The following is a 27,473-nucleotide window of genomic DNA, read 5'->3' as shown; positions in this document are numbered from 1 at the left end:
CCATCTGGTGGGAGATTGGCCATGTCTATACCATGGGCAATACCACCTATCTGGAATGCTAGGCTTGCAGAGCAAACGTGATCTCTTTAATACCCAGCAAGGCGTCAAGGGAAATAGCCCTTCCTGGAGTCAGGAGACAAAGAGACAATAGCAAGAACAGGGTGTGCACAGATACACACGCTGGTGGGTCTTACCAGGCTGCAATGGGGCTGATGGGACAGAACGGAGGCAGCGGAGAAAATGAACGCGAGAAAAAGACAGGAAAAGACAAACAGCTGGTTAGTTTTAGGCGATGATTTGCAAGGAAGGGGAGACTGCAAGCCAAGGATGGGAGGGTCAAAAACACACACAGGCCTGCAGGACACAGCAGAGGACTGAAAGGGCAGCAGCAGAGACACTCGCCCTCACTTTAGCTTCGTCTCTCCATCCCTCTCCAAAACAAGTGTCTCTAGGAGGGTAACAAGGCCTTTAGTTGGGTAACTGGCAACTTCACCTGTTGGACAACTGGCAATTTGAACCCTTTTCTAGAAAGGCGGAGTAAAATTATGATCCAAGCTTCTGAGATTCCATTTATTTTGTATACCACAGAGAACAGAAATTGGATCTGTTTGATAGTAGTATTCCAATCCCATTCCTACAGCCAGCTTAGGGCATCCTGCTTAAAAACTATTACAGCCCTAAAATCTCAAAGTACCAGGGATCACCAAATCAGATCTAATAATAAGGCCTTGCAGGAACAGGAGAAGCTCAGATCTTTACTATGCCTCTCCTTTTTAGAAAAGTGAGCTGCCAGTTCCTAATCAATAGTTGCTGCCCCTCCAGAGGGCATCTCCTAGCCATATCCAGCAAAAGACTATGTAAAAGGGTCTTCACGGAGGCCCTTGTGTGGAGGCAAAACACTGCAAAGAATCTAAGTGTTTGCGGTGGGTGACTGGTTAAATAAACTGCAGGATATCAATATAATGACACAGCCTTCCATCTATAAAAGAATGAGGGGTCTCTTTATATATGATAAGGAATGGTCTCCAAGAAACGCTGTTGATTGAAAAAAACATGATACAGAATTATGTAGATGGTAGGAGAGAAGAAAATGATTTGCTTACATGTTTGTTTACATATATATAAAACGTGCAAACTATCTCTGGAAGGGTACAAAACAAACATATATCATTGGCCGCCTCTGAGGGAGAAAACTGTGCTGGGCCAAAGGGATGGAGTTGGAATCTTTCCATTATCTTCTCATTGTTACTGTATAAACTCTAAGTCATGTGAAGGTATTAACTATTCAACTAATAAATACAATACAAGCACATAACTTTTACATATAAAAGGGGGGTTCCTTCCCCCTCACCCTGGCACCCCACTTACCTGGACAGGTGAGACTGCTTTTTACTGGCTGATCTTTGGATCAGAGATAGAAGGACATCAAGGAAGAAGAAAGCGTGGGGCCCAGGAGAGAGTGACGCAGGAGAAGAGGAAGAAAGGAAAACAAAACAAGACATAAACCAGACAAGACACTGGAGACGGTTGGTTCAAAAGAAAAACCACTAGCAAGCTAAGAAGAACCCAGGGGTGGAAACTGGCCACGGTACAGCAGGTCCAGCTTACTAAACTGCAGATTTCACCTGCACCCTGTTGCTGATGAAAACCTTTTAAAGCTTCACCACCGCACCTGGCGGAAGGTCACTAGCTACAGCAGTGGACAGGAAGTACTGCCTGATGCCAGTCGGCCAACCCTTCCACCATCTCTGCAGCTCCCAGGACCTATCCTAACTGCAGTGTGAATACCTAATAGAACTGCCTGTTCATTTGTCTCTGGGACTGTAAGGTCCATCGGGTCACGGTGGTCTTGTTGATCAGCAGTCCCCATGCCTGACACGGTAAGTGCTCCGTCCTGTGTCTGGTCCCTGCTCTTCCTGTTCTTTCACTTGCCATGGTTTCTGGCTCCTGTGCCTCATGTTGGTGGCACATACTGTTCCTTCTTCCTAGATGTTCTTTCTACTCTACTCCCCATTACTACATCTGTCAACCAGACAGGAAGGCAGACTTTCAGAAGCTACAACTTCTGGCTGTCTTCAAATTATTCTAGTCTATCATACCCCGCCCTGCCCTCCACCTCCTCATCCAAGGTAAAGATTCAACTTAGATCATTTAGTAAATGTCCTAGAACCTATGAATGATAGCTAAACTTACCGTGGTAATCGTTTTATTTAATTGTGGCTGTGCGGAAGGGTGGTCTTAGTTGCTGCATGGGGGATCTAGTTCCCTGACCAGGGTTGAACCCAGTTGGAGCATGGAGTCTTAGCCACTAGACCACCAGGGAAGTCCCCTGTGGTAATTATTTCACAATACATGGATGTCAAGTCCTTATGCTGTCCATCTTAAAATCAGGTAGTGCTATATGTCAATTATATCTCAATAAAATGGGGGAGGGAAAGTCTTAGAATACAAACCTGTGTTATTTAATACAATAGCCACTGCTGCTGCTGCTGCTGCTAAGTTGCTTCAGTCGTGTCCGACTGTGCGACCCCAGAGATGGCAGCCCACCAGGCTCCGCCATCCCTGGGATTCTCCAGGCAAGAATACTGGAGTGGGTTGCCATTTCCTTCTCCAGTGCATGAATGGGAAAAGTGAAAGTGAAGTCGCTCAGTCGTGTCTGACTCTTAGCGACCCCATGGCCTGTAGCCTACCAGGCTCCTCCGTCCATGGGATTTTCCAGGCAAGAGTACTAGAGTGGGGTGCCATTGCCTTCTCCAAGGGGTGCAAAAATGAATGAGACACAGTCACTTGCAGGTAATGGATGAGGTAAACATATAGAACTTCAGTACAAATGCTGAGTGGCAGATCTACTTCCTGCATCAGTGAGAGATTCGCAGAATAAACTTTTAAAGGTCTTTTATTCCGGCTGCTCGTCTGCTGTCTTTGGCCAGATCTGTCACATCCCACCACTGAGCTACCCAGAATGGGCCTGAACTCCTCCCTGCTCACTAGTTCAGGAGAAAGCCCATCCCATCCTGGGACAGCTTGGGCATCCTCCTTGCCTTGTTCTGCTTGGCCCTGTGAGAGGCTGGTTTCCTATGCCCACATTAAAGCTTAGAAGGAATGGTCTGGTAACTTAACCTGCTTTGGTTTTGCATTTGGGCTGGGTTGTGAACTGTTCAACATAACAAAGGGCACACGAGGCCAAGGTTTATGTACCTGGCTGTAAAGGACTGTTGGGGCAAAGACAAGGATCATTCCAGCAGCCATGGAAAGTTCCTTTAAAAAAAAAAAATCATGGCATAGGGCGGAGACAGTGGAGGACAAGGTGGATTACAACATAATTGTAACAGGTGCAGGGGTTTTTTTTCCCCTCTTTTAGAACTTAAAGGAAGAAAAACTACCACTGAATTAGAGGAGGAAGAAATGCTTGTATTAGCAGATCAAGACTATCATGCAGGCTCTCCCCCTTCCTGATGACATGCCCATTAAAATTTAGCAGCAGAGATCAGACTCCAATCAGCCTAAATCTGATGGGAACATAGGAGGCCCAGGAAAGCAGAGAAGTTCCCTCGAATCTGTGGCCCTCTAAATGGCATCACTGAGATAGATCTTCTGATCCAACTTCTCATTAAGCCCCGTATTTATCCAGTCAGAGACTTTTAAGTCCTTTTATGTTTTCCCAGAATTGCTTTTTCCTTTTCATTATCATTGCTATCCATCACTTTAAGCCATATGTCCATTACTAAAAAAAAAAAGAAGAAAAAACAGCTCGTTTTCACTCTCCAGTTCCTCCAGTATTCTACCACAATGGACTAACTTTCCCAAACACTATTTCTTTGGGTCCCCTCAGGTCAAGAACCTAGGATTTCCCTTCTTACTCTTTATATGATCAGATAGGTGTGTTACCTACTATTAAAAGCTTTTCATCAAGTGGATCCAAGTACCTTTTCAAATTCACTCTTATTGTTCCCTTTGCCCTGCTTCTATTGGATCTTAAAAGATGCTGCACTCATTCTTGCTTCTGCTTTATCATGGCCTCCATCCCTTCTCCTTTTCACTTCTTTTTCAAGGCTCTGGTCAAATGGCACTGATTCTATGAAGCCTTCCCTGGCCACTACAGCTAGCATTTGTTTTACCCCAATATTTTTTTGGAAAAATCTCAAACCTATATATTAAAGTTAAACGAGCAGCATGATGAATAGTTACATACCTTTCATCTAGATTCACCAATTAACATTTGTCACACTTGCTTTATCTTTTTATGATTATATACTTTTTCCCATTTGAAAGTTGCAGATGTCATGACATTTTACCCCTAACTATGTCAGCATATATCCCCCAGGACCCCTAAAATTCTATATAACCACAATGCCAACAGCACACCCAATGAGTTTAACTTTGATATAATATTACCTAGTATCTAGTCTGTACTCAAATTTCCCTAATTCTTTCATTAATCTCCTATATAGTTGTTCCCAACTGCCTCAATACAGGATCCAGTCATAGATCTTAGAACTGCATTTATTCATAGCTTTTAGATTCATTTAATCTAGACTATCACCCCCTTCCCCCCTCCCCCAACCTACTTTTCTTGGTGTCTCCTAACACTGACATATAGAAGAGTTCAAGCCAGTTTTCTTATTGAATGGCCTGCAATAGATTTGTCTGTCTCTTTAGGATTAGGTTCAAATTAAACATTTTTTAAAAGAGTGTTAGATAACTGATGTGACACAGCTCACCCATTTCTGGTGATGATAGGTTTGATTACTTAGGTAAGATGGTGCTCCTAAGATTTCTCAATGGTAAAACTATATTTCCCCACTTAAATTAGTGGGAAATCTGTGGAGTGATATTTTGAGACTGTAGGAATATCCTGTTGTCCAACAGCTTCCCACCCAACAGTTTTATTACCCACTGATGATCCCTGGGGACTGACTGATGCCTCAGTGGGTCAAGAACCTGCCTGCCAATGCAGGAGACACAGGAGACCCGTGTTTGATTCTTGGGTTGGGAAGGTTCCCTGGAGGAGGGCATGGCAACTCAGTCCAGTATATCTTGCCTGGAGAATACCATGGACAGAGGAGCCTGGCGGGCGACAGTCCAAGAGGTCCCTGCCTGATCCACTTACCACACTGGTGGCTGCAAAACGGCACTCTGCTAAGTCTATCATTCCGTCTACATCTATTAGCGGGAAATCTTGTAAAGAAGGTCATTTTATTCCTTTTCTGAACAGTGCTATGAACTCACAAATTTTTTCCCTCCAATGAAAATGCATTATAATCCATTACTGCTTTTTAAAAAATGTTCAAGTTGTCTCAGTTTGGCTGGTGGGAGCTTCTACAAGCCAGCTCCTGTGTCCTTTAAAGTGTCACCATCTGCCTTTGAGTGCATCCTTATTTACTGGCACACAAACACAAAAAAAAACCACTCCAGGCTCACCTCTTACGTTCCCTATGCCAGACTTGGACTCAAACATTTTTTTTAAGGAGCCCTGGTTCCTTTTAGTAGGAAATGTGTGTAGAAACAAGACTGGGTGCTAGGTGCTCATTGTTGCTAAGCTGCCACTGCTTCCCAGCCCTTTCAATGGACAGAGCCAGGAAATATTAAGAAATTGTGAGTTTACAAGGAAATCTCGTTTGACTCCAACACTACAGGGTCCTTCCTCATCTTCCCCAATTCCATATTTTATCTTTCTTTTCCCACAGTGAGAACTTGGTTCACAAACAACAGTAATATATTTATATATTTATTATAATATAATCATCTGCTCTACTCCATTTACACATCAAAGATGGTTTCCAGAGTTATTATCCCGGTAACACTAGTAATGGCAAACTAAGTAGAGGTTAGAATTTCCTCGCAATTCTTTTTGTCCTTAGACTGTATCCCACTAGGCATATACAGCCAGTACTATTTGTGAAAGTCACTTCAGATGAATTTTTTATGCTATCAATTTGAAATGCATTTAGGTTTCATTCTTTTTTTCCCTTTTTTGCTGCGCTGTGTAGCATGCGGGATGTTAGTTCCCTGAACAGGGCTCAAAACTGCATCCCCTGCAGGGTAAGCATGGAGTCTTAACCACTGGACTGTTGGGGAAGTCCTTAGGTTTCTATTTATATCTGTACTTAACTTTAGGGTTTACTTTTTCAGGGTTATTTATTTTTTAAATCTGTCAAACATTTACATGGTTGAAAACTCAAAATGCAATTTAAAAGGTACATTCAGAAGTGTCCTTGTCCCTTCATCCCACTCCTCCCCAGGTAACCACTTCCATTTGTTTTTGGTTTTCTGTGTTTCTTCTTGTAAAAACTAAACAAACACATATAGATATTCTTATTTTCCTTTCTTGTTTCCACAACAGGTAGAATCCTACACTTTTTACACTTTGCTTTTTTCATTTATTAGACCTTCAAACAAACTCCCTATCAGTTCCCAGAAATCTTCCATTTCCTCAGCCTTTTCTTTACAATGCAACCCACATTCTGACACAAATGTTCCTCCCTGCTCCCAAGCATCTGGTGTGTTAGCCGTGCCAGAGGGCAAAGGTTACAGGGTGTTCTTCCCAGTATGCTCTCCAGCACCAGACACAGGATGGGTGCTCTGTAAAAACAAGGAGAAACAGCCTCCTCATTCGAGCTTAGAGGGTGTGTGATGAAGCAAGACAAGGGCTGGTGATCTTCCAGACAGCAAAGCTAAAGGGCGGTGACCAGCCCACGTATCATTCTGCTGGCCTATGGTATTTGTGTGTGTGTGTATTCAAGGGATTAGATGTGGTAGAGAGAGTGCCTGAAGAACTATGGACAGGCCTATGGTGTGTGTGTGTGTGTGTGTGTGTGTGTGTGTGTGTGTGTGTGTAGAACTATGGACAGGCCTATGGTGTGTATGTGTGTGTGTGTGTGAGAGAAGAACTATGGATAGGCCTATGGGTGTGTGGGTGTGTGTGTGTGTGTGGGTGTGTGTGTGTATTCAAGGGATTAGATGTGGTAGACAGAGTGCCTGAAGAACTATGGATGGAGGTTCGTAACACTGTACAGGAGGCAGTGACTAAAACCATCCCAAAGAAAAAGAAATGCAAGAAGGCAAAGTGGTTGTTTGTGAAGGCTTTACAAATAGCTGAGGAAAGAGGAGAAGTGAAAAAAAGAGATCTTAATAACCTGGATAACCATGATGGTATGATCACTCACCTAGAGCCAGACATCCTGGAGTGCAAAGTCAAGTGGGCCTTAGGAAGCATCACTATGAACAAAGCTGGTGGAGGTGACAGAATTACAGCTGAGCTATTTCAAATCCTAAATGATGATGCTGTTAAAGTGCTGCACTCAATATGCCAGCAAATTTAGAAAATTCAGCAGTAGCCACTAGGCTTCTTTGGTGACTCAGCTGTAAAGATTTCGCCTGCAATGTGGGAGACACGAGCTTGATCCCTGGGTTGGAAAGATCCCCTGGAGAAGGAAATGGCAACCCATTCCAGTATTCTTGCCTGGGAAACACCATGGACTGAGGAGCCTGATGGGCTCCAGTCCATCGGGTTGCAAGAGTCAAACTACCACCACCACAGCAGTGGCCACAGGACTGGAAAATGTCAGTTCTCATTTCAAACCCAAAGAAGGGCAATGGCAAAGAATGTTTAAACTATCATACAATTGTGCTCATTTCACATGTTAGCAAGGTTAGCAAGGTTATGCTTAAAATCCTTCAAGCTAGGCTTCACCAATATGTGAACTGAGAACTTACAGATGTGCAATTTGGGCTTTGAAGTGGCACAGGAATCAGAGATCAAACTGCCAACATTCGTTGGATCATGGAGAAAGCAAGGAGTTCCAGAAAAACATCAACTTCTGCTTCATTGACTGCTAAAGCCTTTGTGTGGATCACAATAAGCTGGAAAATTTTCTTAACGAGATGGGAGTACTAGACTACCTTTCATAACTCTTGAGAAACCTGTACAAGGGTCAAGAAGCAACAGGTAGAACCAGACATGGAACAACTGACTGGTTCAAAATTGGGAAAGGAGTACGACAAGGCTGAATATTGTCACCCTGGTTATTTAACTTCCGTGCAGAGTACATCATGTGAAATGCTGGGCTGGATGACTCACAAGGTGGAATCAAGGTTGCCAGGAGAAATATCAACAACCTCAGATAATGCAGATTGTACCACTCTAATGGCAGAAAATGAAGAGGAACTAAAACACCTCTTGATGAGGATGAAAGAGGACAGTGAAAAAACTGGCTTGAAATTCAACACTGAAAAAAACTTAAGATCATGGCATACAGTCCCATCACTTTATGGCAAATAGAAGGGGAAAAAGTAGAAGCAGTGACAGATTTTCTTTTCTTGGGCTCCAAAATCACTGTGGACTGTGACACAGCCAGGAAATTAAAAGATGCTTGCTCCTTGGAAGGAAAGCTATAATAAACCTAGATAGCATATTAGAAAGCAGAGATGTCACTTTGCAGACCAAGGTCCATATAGTCAAAGCTATGGTTTGTCCATCATATATGGATGGGAGAGCTAGTCCATAAAGAAGGCTGAACACCGAAGAATTGATGCTTTCCAATTAAGACTCTTGAGAGTTCTTTGGATTGCAAGAAGTCAAACCAGTCTAAAGGAAATAAACCCTGAATATTCATTGGAAGGACTGATGCTGAAGATCCAATACTTTGGCCACCTGATGTGAAGAGCCGACTCACTGGAAAAGATCCTGATGGCTGGGAAACAGTGAAGGCAAAAGGAGAAGCCATGGGCAGAGGATGAATGAGATGGTTAGATAGCATCACCGACTCAATGGACATAAATCTGAGCAAATTCCGGAAAACTGTGGGAGACAGAGGAGACTGGCATGCTACAGTCCATTAGGTCAAAAAGAATCAAACAAGACTCAATGACTGAAATATATATATATATATATATATATGTTTAAAATTAATTGCTAAAAACTTTAAAAATCAGGCAATTTCATCTTTAAAAATACAGGTTTCTGTTTTTCCTTGAAAAGGCCAAAGTTCTGACACCACTGGGTCTTGAGTCTCACGCAGTGACAACTGGCTGAAGCAATGGAAGATTGCTGGTCTCTTCATCCTCATCCCCACCACAAATGCGAGAACGAGCACAAGGATGAGAGTATCTCTGTTCTGTGATAATAATTAAGTTCTTCTCACCTACCAGGTACTGTGCTAAACATCTGACATACATTATCTTATTTAATAACCATAAAAAGCCTGGTGAGGCAGGTAGCACATCTCCATTCTCAGATGAGTGAACAGAGAGCTTAAGTAAGCAGAGCTAAAATGTGCATAAAGTTGACCTGACTGCAAGGTCTGTGTTCCTAAACAAAAAGCTATGCCCATATGCAGATCCAATTGGTCTTTACTGGGCTTTATTTTCCTTTTTAACATGCATGCGTGCATACAAGGTATAAACATACATATATATACCTCATATGTGCAGACGAATATGTGTGACAAGATATATACATAAGATACAGATACATAATACATATATAAATATATAAATATATATATATATATATATATATATATATATAAAGATATAACACATGACAGATATAAAGGGCACACTATACATAGGCTGACATAGGTGTTTTGAGTTTGGGGCAAAGCAATCTTCTTGAATCCCTGCCCCAAGTGAGGAACAGTAAACCAGGAAAGAGCTACTGTGCCAGGACCTTGGTTCTAGATAAAGTCCACACTCTCTGAACCCTGACCTGGTCTTACTGGTCTGGCTTCCCTTATCTGCCAGGGTGGAGCTTTAGGCAGCTTCCTGGCACCCTAACTTTCTAAGGATTCTGCCTCTGGGTAGAATTTTCCCTATGGTCTGAGACTGGAAACACAGCATATGCCTATAGTACAGAAAAAAGGCCAGTTTGCAGATAACTCTTGCTGACAAAATATGACACAAATGCTAAGAGCTTATATAACAGGAGACATTTAGAGGTAGAACAGGGTACAGATCAAATAAAAGCAGCGGTTTCAATCAGAACCAGAGTGCAAAGTTAAGACTTTAAATGATATTGCAAAAAAGGGCTGGGCTTGGAAATCAGAGAAGTTCAGGTGCTAATTCCAATTCTGTCTCTAATTCACTGTGGGCCACCACCCACTTGACTTCCTCACATGTCAATTCTTCTGTAAAAGCAGAGGGCAGAAAAATGGAGTGGGAAAGTCTGGCAATGTAGCCAGAGAAGGCTCACATCTCAAGTGGATCATTTACTAGCTGATGAGCAGCATACGCATTACGTGAGGCTTCAACCCTAGGAATTCAACTCAGCAGGTCTGTGGTGTGAATGCTATTTCTATTTCAAGTGATTCCTTATTCAGAGGACCATAACTTTGAGGAACTCTCAAAACAAGTCCCTTAACTTCTGAGTCTATCATCTGTTTTCCCTGTGTCTCGCTGTTCCCTGTCCTTCACCATCTCCCAGAGCTTGCTCAAACTCATGTCCACTGAGTCAGTGATGCCATCCAACCTTCTCATCCTCTGTCAGTCCCTTCTCCTTTTGCCTTCAATCTTTCCCACCATCAGGGTCTTTTCCCATAAGGGGGCTCTTCGAATCAGGTGGCCAAAGTATTGGAGCTTCAGTATCAGTCCTTCCAACGAATATTCAGGGTTGATTTCCCCATGGACAGAGGAGCCAGGTGGGCTACAGTCCATGGGATCACAAAGAGTCAGATACAACTGAGCGATTGAGCACACACACACACTCATTGTACCATGACCTCTGTTTTCTCTATTAGATCTTAAACCCCTTGAGAAGAAGGACGGCATTTTACTCAACCTTGTATCACCAGCCAAGGTCCAGAACAATGTCTGGTGCATGGAGAACACATGATCCAAAATGTGTGCTTAAGGAATGTACACGTCCTTTCTTTCTCCCAGGGCTAAGTTGAGGATCAAAGATGTAATGTTTGTTAAGTTTTTGGAAGTGCAAAGTCCTCTGCAAACAGTTCTATTGTGTTTCCTGTCCAGGTCCAGCTTGGGTGACCTACACTCAGTATGCGTCAGAGGTCAGGGGAACAGGCAAGAGTGAGTGAGCGAACAACACATGGAGAAGTGGAAATGACTCCTGATGTGCTCTGATTCCAGGCAGGGCCAGGAAAGCTCTCTTTTCCACTTTTAGAAGGATTCTTGGAGAACAAGAGATCTGGGGACATGTTCAATAATCAGAGTGGATCACTTGGTAGACAGTGTGTGTGAAAAAGGGAGACAGAGAACTGGGGTGTGATAGGGCTGGCTAGCTTGGTTCCCCATTTCAGACTCAGCATGCGGCCCATGTGGTTAAGGTCTGGAAAGCATAGCCTCAGGGGTAAACTACAGGGTCGAGCTTCAACTCAGCCTTTTCCCGGCTGTGTAGTCTCAGGCAAGTCACCCGACCTTCCACGCCTCAGTTTCTCAATAACAAATGTGGATAATGCCACTTTCCTCAAAGGGTGACTGGGAGGACCAAATCCCTGTTGCCAATCCCTCGAAGCTAAAATGTTCACACTGAAATCAATCTCCCCAGCCTAAGCCTAACCCTGGCTCCTGGGCAAATGGTTTCTCCTCAGGAGACAGGGCCACACAGTTGCTCAAGCCAGCAACCTGAGCTATCTTTGACACTCCCTCAAATCTAATCAACCATGAAGTCCTATTGATATTACGTACCATTATTTTTGGAATCCACCTACTTTTTCTCCTTCCTGACACATGCTGGGCTTCCCTGGTGGCTCAGACGGAAAAGAATCTGCCTGCAATGTGGGAGACTTGGGTTTGATCCCTGGGTCGGGAAGATCCCCTGGAGAAGAAAGTGGCAACCCACTTCAGTATTCTTGCTTGGAGAATTCCATGGACTGAGGAGCTTGGCGGGCTACAGTTTATGGGGTCACAAAGAGTCACATACAACTGAGGAACTAACACTTCACTTCTTCACCATTATTTCTGGAATCCACTTACTTCTGCCCCTTCCTGACATAGGCTGATAGAAGAACAACTGGTCTCCTCACATCTCCTCCAGCCTCCACACCTCTAGAAGCCAACCATTCTCTACACACGCTGGGAGGGGTTTCTTCAAAAGATAATTTAGAATGCACATCACCCTTCAGTGGTTTCCCACTGTCCTTGTATGAAGCTCCAAGTCCATAGCATGGGGCTGGCAGGTCCTCATCTCCTGTCACTCAGCACCCCGACCCACACCCGCCTTGCTTACTATATTCCAAACCCAGGGGCCTCCTCACCCACCTTGGCCAAACTAACTCACACTTTCTTCATGGTCCTCTGTAAACAAATGCTTCTTTTCAATGAAATTTTCTCTGATACTCAATAAGCTGAATCGCCCCTGAAATTTCCCATCGCAATGCCTAACTCAATAGTAACTAGTTATTTGGGTGTTTTCCTGATTGTTTAATACCTACTTTCCTCATTTAATGATAAACTTCACTGTCTCTTATTCTTTACAGCACACAGCAGCTTCAGAACACAGTACATAGCAGACATTTAATAAATACATGTTGAAGGATGAACCCAGACAATACATGCAAAGGAACCTTTTAGACATCAAAATATTGTAAACACACACACATCATCAAAAGGAAGAGCTCTGAGTAACCTCATAACACATGTTTGTTAGGGTTAAATTCAGTTTCATAGTTTTAAAACAAAGCTAAATGAAGTAGGAAGGTGTCAGCCTCTCTACGGACTTAAAGCAGGGAGTGACATCAACCTGGCTGTAAGAACTGGCTAAGCTCCCAAAGTCTTCCAGCCTCCCAGATTTCCAGAATTCAACTGTGTACACAGGCAGTAAAGCATCCACCAAACAAGAAAATGCATGTTATGTATCCTATTGTTCACTGCAGCACTATTTACAATAGCTAGAACATAGAAGCAACCTAGATGTCCATCGACAGATGAATGGATAAAATTGTGGTATATATACACAATGGAATATTACTCAGCCATAAAAAGGAATGCGTTTGAGTCAGTTCTAATGAGATGGATGAACCTAGAACCTATTATACAGATTGAAGTGAGTCAGAAAGAGAAAGATAAATGCTGTATTCTAACACATATATATGGAATCTAGAAAAACGGTACTGAAAAATTTATTTACAGGGCAACAGTGGAGAAACAGAGAGAATAGACTTATGGACTTGGGGAGAGGGGAGGGGAGGGTGAGATGTATGGAAAGAGTAACATGGAAACTTACATTACCATATGTAAAATCGATAGCCAATGGGAATTTGCTGTATGGCTCAGGGAATTCAAACAGGGGCTCTGTATCAACCTAGAGGGGTGGGATGGGGAGGGAGATGGGAGGGAGGTTCAAAAGGGAGGGAATATATGTATACCTATGGCTGATTCATGTTGAGGTTTAACAGAAAACAGCAAAATTCTGTAAAGCAATTATCCTTCAGTAAAAAATAAATAAATTAAAAAAAAAAAGAAAATGCATGTTAAAATTGGTATTGGTTGACTACAAAGTAGATGTGGTTGACGGGATGATCAGAGGAGGAATCAGAAAGGAGACAGGCTTTAACCAGAATCTGGAGGGAGGGGCGGGAGGAGAGGCACAACTCCGGTGGGAAGCTGTGCTGTGCAAGGTCATGATGCTAGGGGAGGAAACAGTGAAAAGTTGAGGCACAGAAGGAGATCGAGAACACAGCATATCTGGTGAGCCTGTCAATGCGCCACAGGAGGAGAAAAGAGGGAAGGACCAGACAAGAGGCGTGAACAAGAGAGAAAACTGAAAAGACATGGGTTCTCATCCTGGTTCTACCACTGAAGAGCTGGTGGACCTTAGGAAACCCTCTCAAACTTTCCTAGTCTTAGCTTCTCCACCTGAAAAATGTGGACAATTCATGTGCCTTGCTCTACCTATCTCATAGAGCTGCTGTGAGAATTCATTGAGATAAGGTGGCTCGAGCGGTAAAAAAAAAAAAAAACCTGCCTGCCAAGGCAGGAGACGTAAGAGATGCAGGTTCAGTCCCTGGGTCAAGAAGATCCCCTGGAGAAGGGCATGGCAACCCACTCCAGTATTCTTGCCTGGAGAATCCCCATGGACAGAGGAGCCTGGTGGGCTACAGTCCAAAGGGTCGCAGAGTCAGACACAACTGAAGCAACTTTGCATGCAGTACACAAGGAATATCAAAGGCTTTGGAAACTAAAATAACACACTCATGTTAGGAAGTATAAGGGCAGAGGAAAAGGTTAGGGCCAGTTATGGATTTTATTCTTTACAGAGGGGAGCTGCTGAGGGCTTTCTACAAGGACTAACAGGGTAAGATCTAGCCTCTAAAAAGTCAGGTCTGACTGTAGGGACTAGAGCGGATGAGAAGCGGGAAGGCTGGAGGCCCAGAGCCCGGATGGGGCAGACACAATGTGCACCTGAATGGGAGCCCAGCTGCTGGAATTCAATGGCAAAGGCAGGAGACAGACAGACCACTGAGAATGGGCTGCCAGCAGCTGACCTCAGGAGGACCTTCTAGCCTTGCACTGTGTAACAGGGAAGCGTGGGTCACACGGGGCTGCAGAGCACCTGAAATGTGACTAGTATGAACTGAGATACTGTCAGTACAAAACACATACAAGATTTCAAAGGCTAACTACAAAAAAAAAAGGAATGTAAAATATTAATAAGTTTTATATTGACAGCATGTTGAAATAACATATTTTGAATATATTGAGTTAAATGAAATACACATTAAAATGAATTCACCAGTTTCTCTCTACTGTTTTTTAGGCAGCTCCTAGAAAATTTTCAATGACACAAGTGCTTGCATTCTATTTCTACTGGACAGCACTGGTCCAGCCTCCTCTGGCCACAGCTGTGCCACGCTGCCTTCTCCCCCACGGAGGGCCTCCTATCCTTCAGACCAGTCAAAGGAAACTAGAAGCCTGCCCAGAGGTACCCCTCCCAAACTTCTCTGTCCCTCAGAGCACACGGTCCACCTTTCTGCCTACGCACTTTGTACATGAGTGCTGTCCTTTCTCCGCGTTTGCTGGACTGTAAGCCCCTGAGGGTGCGCCACAGTGTCTCTGGAGCCCCTGGGAGGAAGCAGTGGGCCCCACTCTGGGGGGTGGCCATGGGCAGTGCTGAGCAGAGAACAGTGCCACACGACCCTGGCTGGGCACCCTTCTCTTCACTCAGAACCCAACATCCCACTAGCCTCCCAGGCTCTACCAGCACAGGTATACGCACGCAACTGATGTCTCTAATTTGTCACATATTCTTCAGAGAAAGCTCAGTGCTCGGGTTATGCCCAGGAATTCAAACTGATACTGAGGAGCAGTGTGGGGGGAGGGCGGAGTTAAACAAGAGTGGGTATGTGTCCTGGCTGTTGCTGATCACTTATGTGGCAGAGGGAAAATTACTTCCTGTGAAACTCAGTTTTCTCATCTACAAAATGGGAATATTAGCTACCTGTCCTGCAGGTCTGTTGTAAGAACTGGTGTCGTGTATGTGAAGTCTCTAGCACAATGCCTGGCACACAACAATGTTCAAAAAATGATCGCTATTCTTGTCATTTGTAAGATTCTAAGTCAAACATAATTAGTAAGTTACTATCAAAGCCATCATATCCTGAGACTTCACACAAAATAAACAAATTTTGAGTTATCTAATTCAGGGGCAATCATCTCACAAATCTCCTCTGAAGCAAAGGACCTACCACTATTTTATTTAGCTCACATTCATTTGCTTTTGTCTATGTATCCTCCAAAAGTTACTTCTGATGAAAATAATGTGCTTTAGGACAGAAAGAGAAAACCCAGGAGACCTGGATCCCAGTGCCAATGCTGGCATTCACTAGCTGTGAAACTCCAGATAATAATCAAAACAAGTCTCTGGAAGATCCAGCGTGTGTGTGTGTGTGTATATGTGTGTGCGCACGTGTGCATGTGTTTAGGGCAGGGGCACAAGAAAAGAAATCAGTGATACTGCCACAGCAGCAGGGAGGGAGCAGGCCAAGGTATTGAGAAGGCAGGACTGACAGTCTAGACATGTGAGTTCTAGACCAAATCTGCCCAATTTTTTTTGTTTACCCTTGAAAAATGAGGAGAAAATTATATAGAATAAGCACCTAATATGTTACAGGTATTCATTTAATCCTCACAATAACCTGGTGAGGTAGACATTGTTATTTTTCTTAACAGATGAGAAAATGAGATTCAGAGAAGTTAAACAGTTTGAAGGACACACAGGTATCAAATGGTAGAGTGAGGATATGAGCTTAAGTTGGCCTGATCAATGTTTTGCAATGAAGGGGCTGGACCACATTACCTCTCATCCTTTCTTGCACTAACATTATGTAATTCTTTGTCTCTCACAGTGCTTTTCTGGCATATCAGGTCTTTGTAGCACAGGGGGCTCAGGTAGAACTAAATTCATCTGACTGGGAAAAAACAGTAGACACCCTCACCAGCAATCATCTTGAAGCACTTCAGGAACTGTACTGGGAAGGCCCACAAGATGGCTAAGAATATTTTTTACTGGTTTCCCAGTTTTAACAAAAGCAAAGGAATAAAAAGCAAAGCCTAGAATTCACAAGATAAAGAGTAAGCATCTGTCATGAGGCTCAAGGCTTAGAAGGGTGGAGTGGAAAAGAGGAATGAAGTTTCTTCCTCACCTACATCATGCCTACTGTGTGACAGTGGACAAGCCACATAACACCTCTAAGTTTCAGCTCTCACACTGATAAAATGGGAAGACCACGCTCTGCACTTCTCACAGAGAACTGTGATAACTAAATTATTTGTAAACCAAAAATCACTCTACAGGTATATCTTGTTTTACCTAAAATTTTCCTAGAAAAATAAGCAAATGTGTTCCGAAGTAAATCCTCCTAAAGGTGATGATAATACTTTTAAAACAAACTTTCAAAAGACTGGGTTTTCTCAAAGCAAGGGATACTTTGCTTTATACATCATAAAAATAGAACTGTTATTTGAGTCAATTTTTTATTGTTGGCACAAAAAGGACAAATCATACAACAAATAACCCAGAATAACAGCCAATCCAAGAAGTCTCCATTTTGCTTCAATTTTTTTTTTGGTCATTTGTCTCAGAAGATTCACCTTTGTGATTTACTTTGTTAAGGTGGGCTTTAAACTAGTGGTTTCACTTGCCTGAGTTCAAAACACAATTGACAAGAAAGTACTTGGTGGCAGAAGAAAGTTAGTCTTTGATTTTAAAACTGCTGAGGTCAAACCATAAAATGAGGAACTAGCAGGGGTCACCTGAATTGACATTACTGCATGTGCTCTTCTTTGCAATCCCTTTCCTTCCTCAAGGAGGTGGGTGTCCTTTCCTTCCACTGAGGTACTGCAGGAAGATGCAGACCTAGTCACTGCATCTAAGATACCAACTGTAATGGGGGGAGAGGATCCAGATCATCACAGGCTGAGAACATCACAGAACATCACCTCCACATTCTTAGCTAGTGACTTCAGGAAGACAGAAGGGTGGGTGGAGGAGGTTCCTCTCCAGCCTGCAACAGGCTCCCTACAAATTCCTGTTCCTCCTTCTAAAAACTGCCCGGAAACTCCCCTCCTTCCAGAATCTTTCCTCAACTAACTCTTGAATGATGACCATTCCTGTTCTTTGCATCCTGCTAGCCCTTAAGCATTTGACTTGTGCTATAAACACACAAGAGTCCCTTGAACAGCAAGGAGATCAAACCAGTCAATCCTAAAGGAAATCAACCCTGAATATTCATTGGAAGGACTGATGCTGAAGCTGAAATTCCAATACCTTGGCCATTTGATGCGAAGAGTCAGCTCATTAGAAAAGACCCTGATGCTGGGGAAGACAGGGCAGAAGGAGAAGAGAGCGACACAGGTAAGATGGCTGGATGGCATCACTGATTCAATGGATATGAACCCAGGCAAACTCCAAGAGATGGTGAGGGACAGGGAGGCCTGGTGCACTGCAGTCCATTAGGTTGCAAAGAATTGGACACAACTTGGCGACTGAGCGATGACAACATAAACACATAGATCCTTGCCTCCATACTGCTTTAAAAGGGAACTCAAGTAGTCTGTGTTTTTTTCTAATAAAATACTTGTTCTCAAAGAGGGACTCATTGTCTTCTTTTCTGTTTCTTTAGCACTTCATCTCCAGTCACCTGTCCTGGACCCCTCAACCAATAACCTGAGCTCTACAAAGGATACTTTACAGACATAGTTAGTTAGGAAGCTAACAAAAAGCCAGCCAGAGAAACTTTGAGTCAACTTCCCTAGTAGCCAGATCCCCTGACACTCTCCTCGCAGTTTCACTGCCAAGTGATCCACTTTGGACCTCTCTGACCCTTACTCCCTCCCATCATATGACTGATGAGACTGGGATGGCTGGACAAGCCATTGTTATTAAAACATAAACTTAGCCTAAGACAACTCCAAGCAACCAACTCAGGCATATGCCTGCCTAATAGGAGGCAGAATGGGCAGGCCACAAACCAAAGGAACCCTCTCCTGGCTCCGCCCAGCTGGACGAGCACTTCTCGAGTCTGCAGGTCTAGCTCGTACACGTCAAGAGAGGAAACCAGCCGCTGTCTTTTCTGTTGGGGGGAGATGCCAGACCATTTTGTGGGAAGACATGGCTTTTTATCTTTTATTTATTTATTTAGCTGCATCGGGTCTTAGTTGAGGCATGCCGAATCTTTAGTTGTGCCATGCAAACTTCTTAGTTGCAGCACGTGGGATCCACTTCCCCAACCAGGGATCAGACCCTGGACCCCCTGCATTCGGAGCACGAAGTCTTAGCCACTGGACCACCAACAAAGTCCCCAAGACAAGAGTTTTTAGAGCAAGGGCTGCTACCATTTCCAGTAAGTGCTGTCTCTTATGCCCTTTCCTACAGAATGAAACCTTTCATACTGGGGTGGGGGTGGGGGGCTGCACAACAGTGAAAGATATACTAAGAAAACAAGAATTATTGGGAATTCCCTGGCAGTCCAGTGGTAGTACTCTGTGCTTCCACTGCTGGGGGCCTGGGTTTGATCCCTGGTCAGGGAACTAAGATCCTATAAGCCACGCAGCTCAGCCAAAACACCACCACACCAGAAGCAAAAATAACTGGCGCTGGTAATGGAACTGTAACCCCTCTGTAGGGGTTACAGAAATGCTTAGCAGAAATGCTAACCATCTGTTCTGTGCAGCTACATTTTAGAGCACATAATTTGACTCAGTTTACTATCAGGCAGTATAAGGTACTTTAAATAAAATGTCCTGAGGGTTTGAACCTCTGGATTATAATCCTGGTTCTAAGCCTTAGTTTCTTTATAAGCAAAGAGTGTGGTGGTATGTGTGTGCACGTGTAGAAGGGAGTGATGGAGAAAGGAATGGATGAACCAGATGGTCCCTATAGCTCCTTTCCGGGGACTGGAAAGCACACTCTTATTCTATCCAGGCACAAATCATATTATAATGAGGGTTTATTATATCAACAAGTGACCACCTTGAGTAGTGGCAGTAACAGTATTTCAACTTGGAAATTGCCAGTCTCCAAAACATAATCTTTAGGAATCCAACCTGGATTGATTAAGAGAAAAACAATGGCAACTGAGCGCTTGTGTTGATCTTATCCAGGCACATAGTATATACTCAACAAAACTGTGTTGAATGGTGAATGACTGACCTTGAAGTTCTAACTCTTAACAAACTCCAGTGCCTCAGTACCCTTGCCTCTGGCCCAGTTTTCCATGGCTGAAGTCAAGTACTACCTTCTCTAGGAAGCTTTCTTATTAATAGTGCTACTTCTCCGATGACCTTTTTCGTTGTTAAATTCATTTCTGCTGCATTTTGAGTCCATACTCTATCACTTAGTGCTTGACTGTTTTCAGATTATTTCATCCATATTCGTCATGTCTCCCTCCAAATAGATAATAAACTTAAGAGCAGAAATTCTGTTACATTCTTTGTTGACAGAGCCCACAATATCTAGTATGGTACTAAACATATACTTAGCAAATACTGTGAAGTAACTGATTGATACTCAATGATGGCTACCATGATGACAGCTAGCATGTTTCTCAAGCACTTACTGAGACAAGACAGTATGATTAGGACTGCAGGGTCTGAGTCCCTCTCTCAGATGTAAATGTTGGTCCTGCCACTTGTTAGCTATGTGACCTGACAAGTTACTTAACCTCTCTGTGCCTCAGGTTCCTCATCCTTAAAATGGGGATAGTAATGGGACCCAGCTCTTAGAACTGTTGTTAGGCTTGAATTATTTAAAACATGTAAAATTAAAATGCTTAGGCCAGGGCCTGGTCTCAGTAAGAACGATCAATAAATATTAGCCATTCTTATTTATTTTATTTAATTCTCACCATCACCCCATGAAGTGGTACTATTAATGTGGCAGTTTTACAGTAAGAAGCTGAGGCAGAGTGGTTAAGTAACTTACTTAATGTCATGTATCCAGTGAGTGAGATGGAGCTGGTATTTGAACCCAAATGGTTTAACTTCAGAAACCGTTCTCTTGTTAATGTTCTGCTCTCTTAGGTTAGGAAGAGTTCTAACCACCCATTTTACTTTGCAATAGATCCATCCTTTAAAAAAAAAACAAACCTGAAGCATAGTTGATTTACAATGTGACCACTAGCGCTAGTGGTAAAGAACCTGACTGTCAATGCAGAAGACACAAGAGAGGCAGGCTTGATCCCTGGGTTGGAAAGACCCCCCAGAGAAGAGAATTGGCAACCCACTCCAGGATTCTTGCCTGGAAAATCCCATGGACAGAGTAGCCCGACAGGTTCCAGTCCATGGGTTTGCAGAGTCAGATACAACTGAGCAACTAACACTTTCACTTTCTGCCATGCAGCAAAGTACAAGCTAGGTTTCAAAGAGGCAGAGGAACCAGAGCAAATTGCCAACATTTGTTGGGTCATGGACAAAGCAAGGGAGCTCCAGAAAAACATTTACTTCTGCTTCATTGACTATGCTAAAGCCTTTGACTGTGTGGATCATAATAAACTGGAAAATTCTTAAAGAGACGGGAACACCAGACCACCTTATCTGCCTCCTGAGAAACCTATGTGAGGGTCAAGAAGCAATAGAACCAGACATGGAACAACTGACTGGTTCAAAGTGGGAAAGGAGTACAACAAAGCTGTACACTGTCACCCTGCTTATTTAACTTATATGCAGAGTACATCATGCAAAATGCGGGGCTGGGTGAAGCACAAGCTGGACTCAAGATTGCCAGGAGAAATAACAACCTCAGATATGAAGATGATATCACTCTAATGGCAGAAAGTGAAGAGGAGTTCCTCTGATGAGAGTGAAAGAGGAGAATGAAAAAGCTGGCTTAAAACTCAACATTAAAAAAAACTAAGATCATGGCATCTGGTCCCATCACTTCATGGCAAACAGAAGGGGAAAAAGTGGAAGCAGCGACAGATGTTCTCTTCTTGGGCTTCAAAATCATTGTGGACGGTGACTGCAGCCATGAAGTTAAAAGACGCTTGTTCCTTGGAAGGAAAGCTATGACAAACCTAGACATAGGTTAAAAGCAGAGAAATCACTTTGCAGACCAAGGTCTGTATAGTCAAAGCTATAACTTTTCCAGTAGTCATGTATGGATATAAGAGTTAGTCCATAAAGAAGGCTGAGCGCCGAAGAATTGATTCTTTCAAATTGTGGTGCTGGAGAAGACCCTTGAGAATCCTTTGGACTGCAAGATCAAATCAGTCAATCCTAAAGGAAATCAACCCTGAATATTCATTGGAAGGACTGATGCTGAAGCTCCAATATTTGGCCACCTGATGTGCAGAAGTCACCTCAATGGAAAAGATCCTGATGTTGAGAAAGATTGAGGGCAAAATGAGAAGAGGGCAGCACAGGATGAATGAGATGGTTAGATATCATCACCCACTCAACGGACATGAATTTGAGCAAACTCCAGGAGATAGTGTAGGACACAGGAGCCTGACCTGCTGCAACCCCTGGGGTCACAAGGAGTCAAGACACAACAACATACAGCAAAGTGATTCAGATATAGATATTCTGTGTCATGTTCCTTTCCATTATGGTTTATTACAAGATACTGACTATAGTTCCCTGTGCTTACTGTAGGACCCTGTTGTTTATCTATTTTATATAGTTTGTATCTGCTAATCCTAAACTCCTAATTTATCCCTCCCCTGCTTTTAGTAACCATAACCTTGTTTTTGCCATAGATCTATCCTTAACTTGCATCAGTATTCCCTTGAAAGCTCAGATCACAGATTCGAGATGACAGAGACTGGCTGCTTATTTTTCATATACATGAACTTAGATTCTGCCAGCATTAAGCATATGCTGGGTGGCAGGTGTAGTGCTAAGTGGTGTTTCATCTGATTCTTAGAACTCTGAACATATGTATTTTCCAGATGAGGAAGCTGCAGTTCAGAGAAGATAAAGGACTTGCCTGAGGTCCCAGGGTTAACGATGGCTCATGCCAGTCCTGAAACGCAGATTCCCAGCCTCCAAGTCCAATAGCTTAGTCCTCACTAAGCCTGGCTGGCTCTGGGTTTTTCCTGGCACAAGTGTAAAACACAACGTGGATTACCATTTGTACTTTTGCCGGCCAAACACACAGGTTTGGCAATCAAATCCCTGGGTTGATAATCTTGATGCTGATATTGGCTCTATGACCTCAGGCAAGATATATAATCTCAACCTCAAGTTTTCCCATCTGTAGCAGAGGTTAGGAACTACTTTGCTGGACTGTTGTGACACTATACAGTGCTATTCATTAAAGCGTTCAGCACAGGGCACACAATAAATACCCAAAATCTGCATTAGCTATTACCATTATCACCACCATGGGGAAAGGGGCTTAAGTTGCTCCCTTATAATGTTAGTCTAGCATTTCCTCATCTATTATTTAGGAAAATTCCTGTAAAAAAAAAGACAGATGTTCAAATCAAATGACAAGTGGGAAAACTAAGGTCTAGAGACATTAAGTCCCTTACCCAAGGTCAGGAATAGAGTCCACCTCCTAACTTTAAGCATAGAGCTCTTCACCAGATCTGGCTATCTGCTGCCTCTCTAAACTTTTCAAAAATGTCCAGAATTTCAGAATACACCTCTCTCAATTCCCAAGGAAGGCCTTGGGGTCCTTAAGACTATCCTAATTGCCCCTTTAGAGCTTTAGGGACTCACCCTGCCCCCCAACCAAAAACGAGTGCTGGGCAAGTTGTTCCAAGTGGAAAATTCGACTCCATCCTAGGCGGAAACCCCACATCTCTGCTGTTCCAGCAGATTTCCAGGACGCGCTGGCTCCCGGAAACCACAATTACAGGCAGGCTCGAGGCAGAGGCGCAATTAGGCCCATTCCATCGGCTCAGCAGGCTCCCGGCCTCTCCCTCCAGGGCTTACTCCATCTCTCTGCCTCTCCCATCCCCCTCACCCAAATCCCAGCTCAACCACTGCTCAGTGGAGAGAGATGCAAAGGGAATTTCCATCCTTTCTTTCTTCCAGCCCTGCTCCATTTCCAGGAAACCAAAGAAGGGTGGGGTTAGGGTTAAAGAAGCCATCTCATGGATGTAACTAATGCTGAATGGCAGCAAGAGTTGAAGTAATTTTCACAGAAAGAGAAGCACTCTTGAGGCCCCTCCCCACATTCCATCCCTTATTTCCCACAAAGATGACGTTGGGAAGGATGATGCTGGGAAGATGAGACTCTACCAAATGTGAAAATGAAGGGGATCTTGTGGAATAGCAAACAGTAACCTCAGTCTCTCCAGATGGAACAATCTTGGCTGGAGAGGGGATGGAGAAAAGATGACATTAGAAGGCCAAAGGGATCTAGAACTCTCTTATCTCTAAGATCCTAGAAGAGTCTTGTAGGACATCTACCCCACCCAGACTACCTCTTAATCATGGCAAACAGGAAAGAAAGCCAGATCTTGCCTTCTTTTCTAAATATGCTGCTCTTCTACGCTGAAACATGGGACTGATGTCCTGATTATTTCAAACTCCAGTATAAGGGCATTCTATGTAGTACCTTCCTTCTCCATTCCAGGGTCCACCGTCTGTTGCTTGGGTGGTGGATTTGCTCAGCTGAGCCCTGATGATCGCTCTGGATACACCAGTATGGAAGAGAATGCTGTCCCCTATTGCTCCCCGTGGTCTTGGGGCTGTCTGCACCTCCTGTCCCCACCATGCTGAAGGTTTCCAGTGAGTCTGAGTACCCTAGAATTACCTGCAGGAACTCTCAGCAGGTCAAGTGAATGTTGGATCGGGCAGAGGATACAGATGGGGTGGCATCCCAGACAGGCAGTGGACTTCAACATCCTAGAAGGCTTTTGAACAGTTATGGCTTGGGGCCCACGCCTGACGGCTGTCATGGCAGTTTCCTGAGGCCAGTCCAGAGCCCCCAGAATTGTGGTTGACAGAGCAAACTGAGAAAAGCCCCAAAGCAGACCGGTACCGACCCAATTCCACTCATCAAAACCTTACTTAAAACATATTAACCCCAAGAAGCTTTCCTTGATTTAGCCTCTCCTAACCAGCCTCTCCTCCTAGGCAGGCACAACCTCAGCCCTCATAAATTCACTCTGTATTACTGGTTAGTTACTTACAACAACCTCAGTAAAAAACAAATAGCCATTCAAACCATTTAAGTTATATTTGACATACCCAGCATGGCCAAAGATGAACACGTCTCTGGAATTCATTCTACAAAGACCTGATTTGTGCACTAAATGGCACTTGTTTTGACACTCTTTTTCTAAGTATTCTTAAATCAATATACTTCCACATTTCTGGTTTCCCCAACTAAGCTGTAAATTCCTTGTGAGGAAAGAATTTGCTTTCCACTTCTGAAATATCTTTGCATTCTTTCCCCCCTTGTTCGCCACCTGGATAAAATAGGTTTTTTTTTTTTTGCACAGGCACATATGTGCACACATAGAAACAAATGCACACACACTGCATCCACTGCAAAATATAGGATTCTACAAAGCACTGTTTGATCCATTTGTTCAGCGAACCAGCTGACAAATGGCCACTGACACAAATCACAAATCTAAGGGATCAGACAGCCAAAGAGAAGCTAGAGACATTCAAGATGGAGCCACACAATCACATGGGCTAAGAATCAGAGAGTCGGATTAATCAGATGCCTGCCAAGATTCCTTCCAATCCTGGGGGTGATTGTGATTTGAAGACAAAGTTGGACTGAGGGAGGGAGGGAGGGAAGGAGCAAGGATCCAACCCATCAAAAGCATTGCAACCATAGGGTAGAAATGGTAGGATTTCATTTCTGTCACTCCTTCCAGGGTTTAGAGAAAAAGCTTCTGAGGGCAAGAAGGGGACAGGTCTCTGATCCTGCTTGCCTTCTGGCACAGAAGGCTGCTTTGGAATGGGATTCAATGCTCCTGTCCCTGGTAACACAAGGGAAGTCAAGAGGCACTTGGATAGGTGTCAGGTCACAAAGGCCATGAAAAGATGGCAGTGACCAATGAATGGCTTCACCACCTGCAGGTACCTTCTTGCCTGGATCATGCTGGACCTTTAGTGGTTTGACTGATATGTGAAACCATCCCCATAATCCACTAACGGTAAATGTGCCAAGGGCCAGAGTCAGAGGATGAAGTGGCAACCTGTAGCATGAGGCCTGTGCCACAGGCTTAGTGAGGATGGGGTTCCTGCAGGGCCAGCCTGGCCAAGACTAGCAGCCCTCTAAATCCTAACCAACCTGTGTTAGAATTTCTCCCCTAAGGGGTTTTGTGCGCTCAGCAGCAGTTAAGGGAAGATAAGGGACAGGCTAAGATGTGACTTATTCTGTGGAGAAAGGAGAGCATGCCTCACCTTGTGTTAGCCTGTTCTCTGCACATATCACAGGACACGGGGAGGATGAGAGGATGGAAAGGAATACAGGGCAGAAAGGAAGAGTTAGAGCTGGAATAAGCGCAGACATGAGATGAACAAAGTGAAGAAGGGGAGGAAGCAGGGAAGTCACAAAAGAAAGGGAAGAGTAAATCAAGAGCTGACAGAATAAAAAGACTCGGGATCAAGGGCTACTGGGAAGATGTGGAAAAAGGAGAGGGAAAATGAAAGCAAAAGAGAAAAAGCATTCAGAAAGGGAGAGAAAGGAGTTGTAGACCTATTTAAACTTCAAACTAGCTCAGGAGTTGGTACAGATTCTAAGCCCGCCAGATTCTCCCTGTCTCTGACAGCAGGGCTATTAAATGGAACTTCTTATTACAGTCTTTGGGTTGAGATTTAGAAAAGCGCTGTGAAATCATTAATTAGTGCAGAGTGTCTGGCACAAAACAGGATGACGGGGTGGTGGGGAGAAGGGTTAGTGGAGAGAGAACTGGGTAGCTGGCAATCAAGAACCAGGTTTGCTGCAGGATTTCTGGATTATGGAGCTTTCCTGAGGAAGCTCTCAGTTTCCAATGTGGCTGGGCAGAATTAATTGGTTGTTTTTTTTTCCTGGCCTCACTGTGTAGCATGTGGGATCTTAGTTCCCTGACCAGGGATCAAACCTGTGCCCCTTGCACTGGAAGCGTGGAGTCTTAACCATTGGACCACCAGGGAAGTCCTGGCCATGCAGAATTAAACACACTCTCTACCCTTTTGATTCATATACTACCTAAAGTGGTCTTCTCCAACCACCATATCTAAAACTGTAACCCCAGGTTTCTGATACTTCCTATTTTTTCTCTTTAGCAATTACTACCTAACACACTATTGTTTCATTTTTTATTTACTTCACCTAGAATGTAAGCTCCAGGAAGGCAAGGATTTTTGTCTCTTTTGTTCACTGCTATAGTCTCAGTGCTTACAATAGTTCCTGGTACCAAGGAGATGCTCAGATGCTCAAAAAATACTTATTAAAGAATAAACCTAACTCCATTTGAATCTAAACCCATTCAATTCTCAGTTGCCTGAGAGAATGTAGCGGGGGCATTAAATATAATTAAAAAATAGATAATGCAAATGCACTTCTCACAGATGCATTTCTCTAAAGAAATGTTAAGGGGCTAGAAGAATCTCAACATCTTTATTTCACAGACAAGAAAACTGAGGATCAGAACCTTTGTTATGAATTGAATGTCTGTATTCCCCCCAAAACCATTATGTTGAAGCCCCAACACTTGGTGTAATGGTATTTGGAGATGCACCTTTGGGAGGTAAAGAGGGTTCAATGAGGTCATGAGGGTGGGGCTCTCGTAATGGTATTTGTGCCCTTATGAGATAAGACACCAGAGAGTTGCTCTCTGTGTTCACACACAAAGGAAAGGCCATGTGAGCACACAGCAAGAAGTTGGCTGTCTACAAGCCAGGAAGAGGGCCCTCACCAGAGCCCAACGTGGTGGCAACCTGGTCTTGGACTTTGAGCCTTCACAACTGTGAGAAAACAAATTTCTATTAAGTCATCCAGTCTATGGTATTTGCCATGGCAGCCTATGCTGATGAAGAAGCCTTTAAGTGAATTTTCTGGGTCCTCTAGTGACAGGGCTCCTATCCCAGGTCAGTGATGTTTCTATTACCCCAAGGCCTTGGAA

The 27,473-nt window shown here is 43.6% G+C and overlaps 1 protein-coding gene across 6 annotated transcripts in view; it reads right to left on the bottom strand.

Moving 5' to 3' along the window:
- Window positions 1-27,473, bottom strand: part of ARHGEF11 (Rho guanine nucleotide exchange factor 11) — a 114,021-nt gene that overhangs the window by 51,713 nt on the left and 34,835 nt on the right. The window contains exon 2 of one of the 6 annotated variants that reach the window (XM_081494111.1): window positions 1,369-1,401. The exons of the other annotated variants lie outside the window; for them this stretch is intronic. Within the exon in view, the coding sequence (XP_081350237.1) occupies window positions 1,369-1,401 (33 nt within the window). The remainder of the gene's footprint in view (window positions 1-1,368; window positions 1,402-27,473) is intronic. 6 annotated transcript variants of the gene reach the window in all.

This window comes from Giraffa tippelskirchi, chromosome 5, assembly GCF_054371585.1.
Source record: "Giraffa tippelskirchi isolate mGirTip1 chromosome 5, T2T-mGirTip1v1.2.pri, whole genome shotgun sequence".
NCBI lineage: Eukaryota > Metazoa > Chordata > Mammalia > Artiodactyla > Giraffidae > Giraffa > Giraffa tippelskirchi.
Note: the sequence above shows the minus strand (reverse complement) of the source record. Positions and strands in the feature narration are given on the sequence as shown.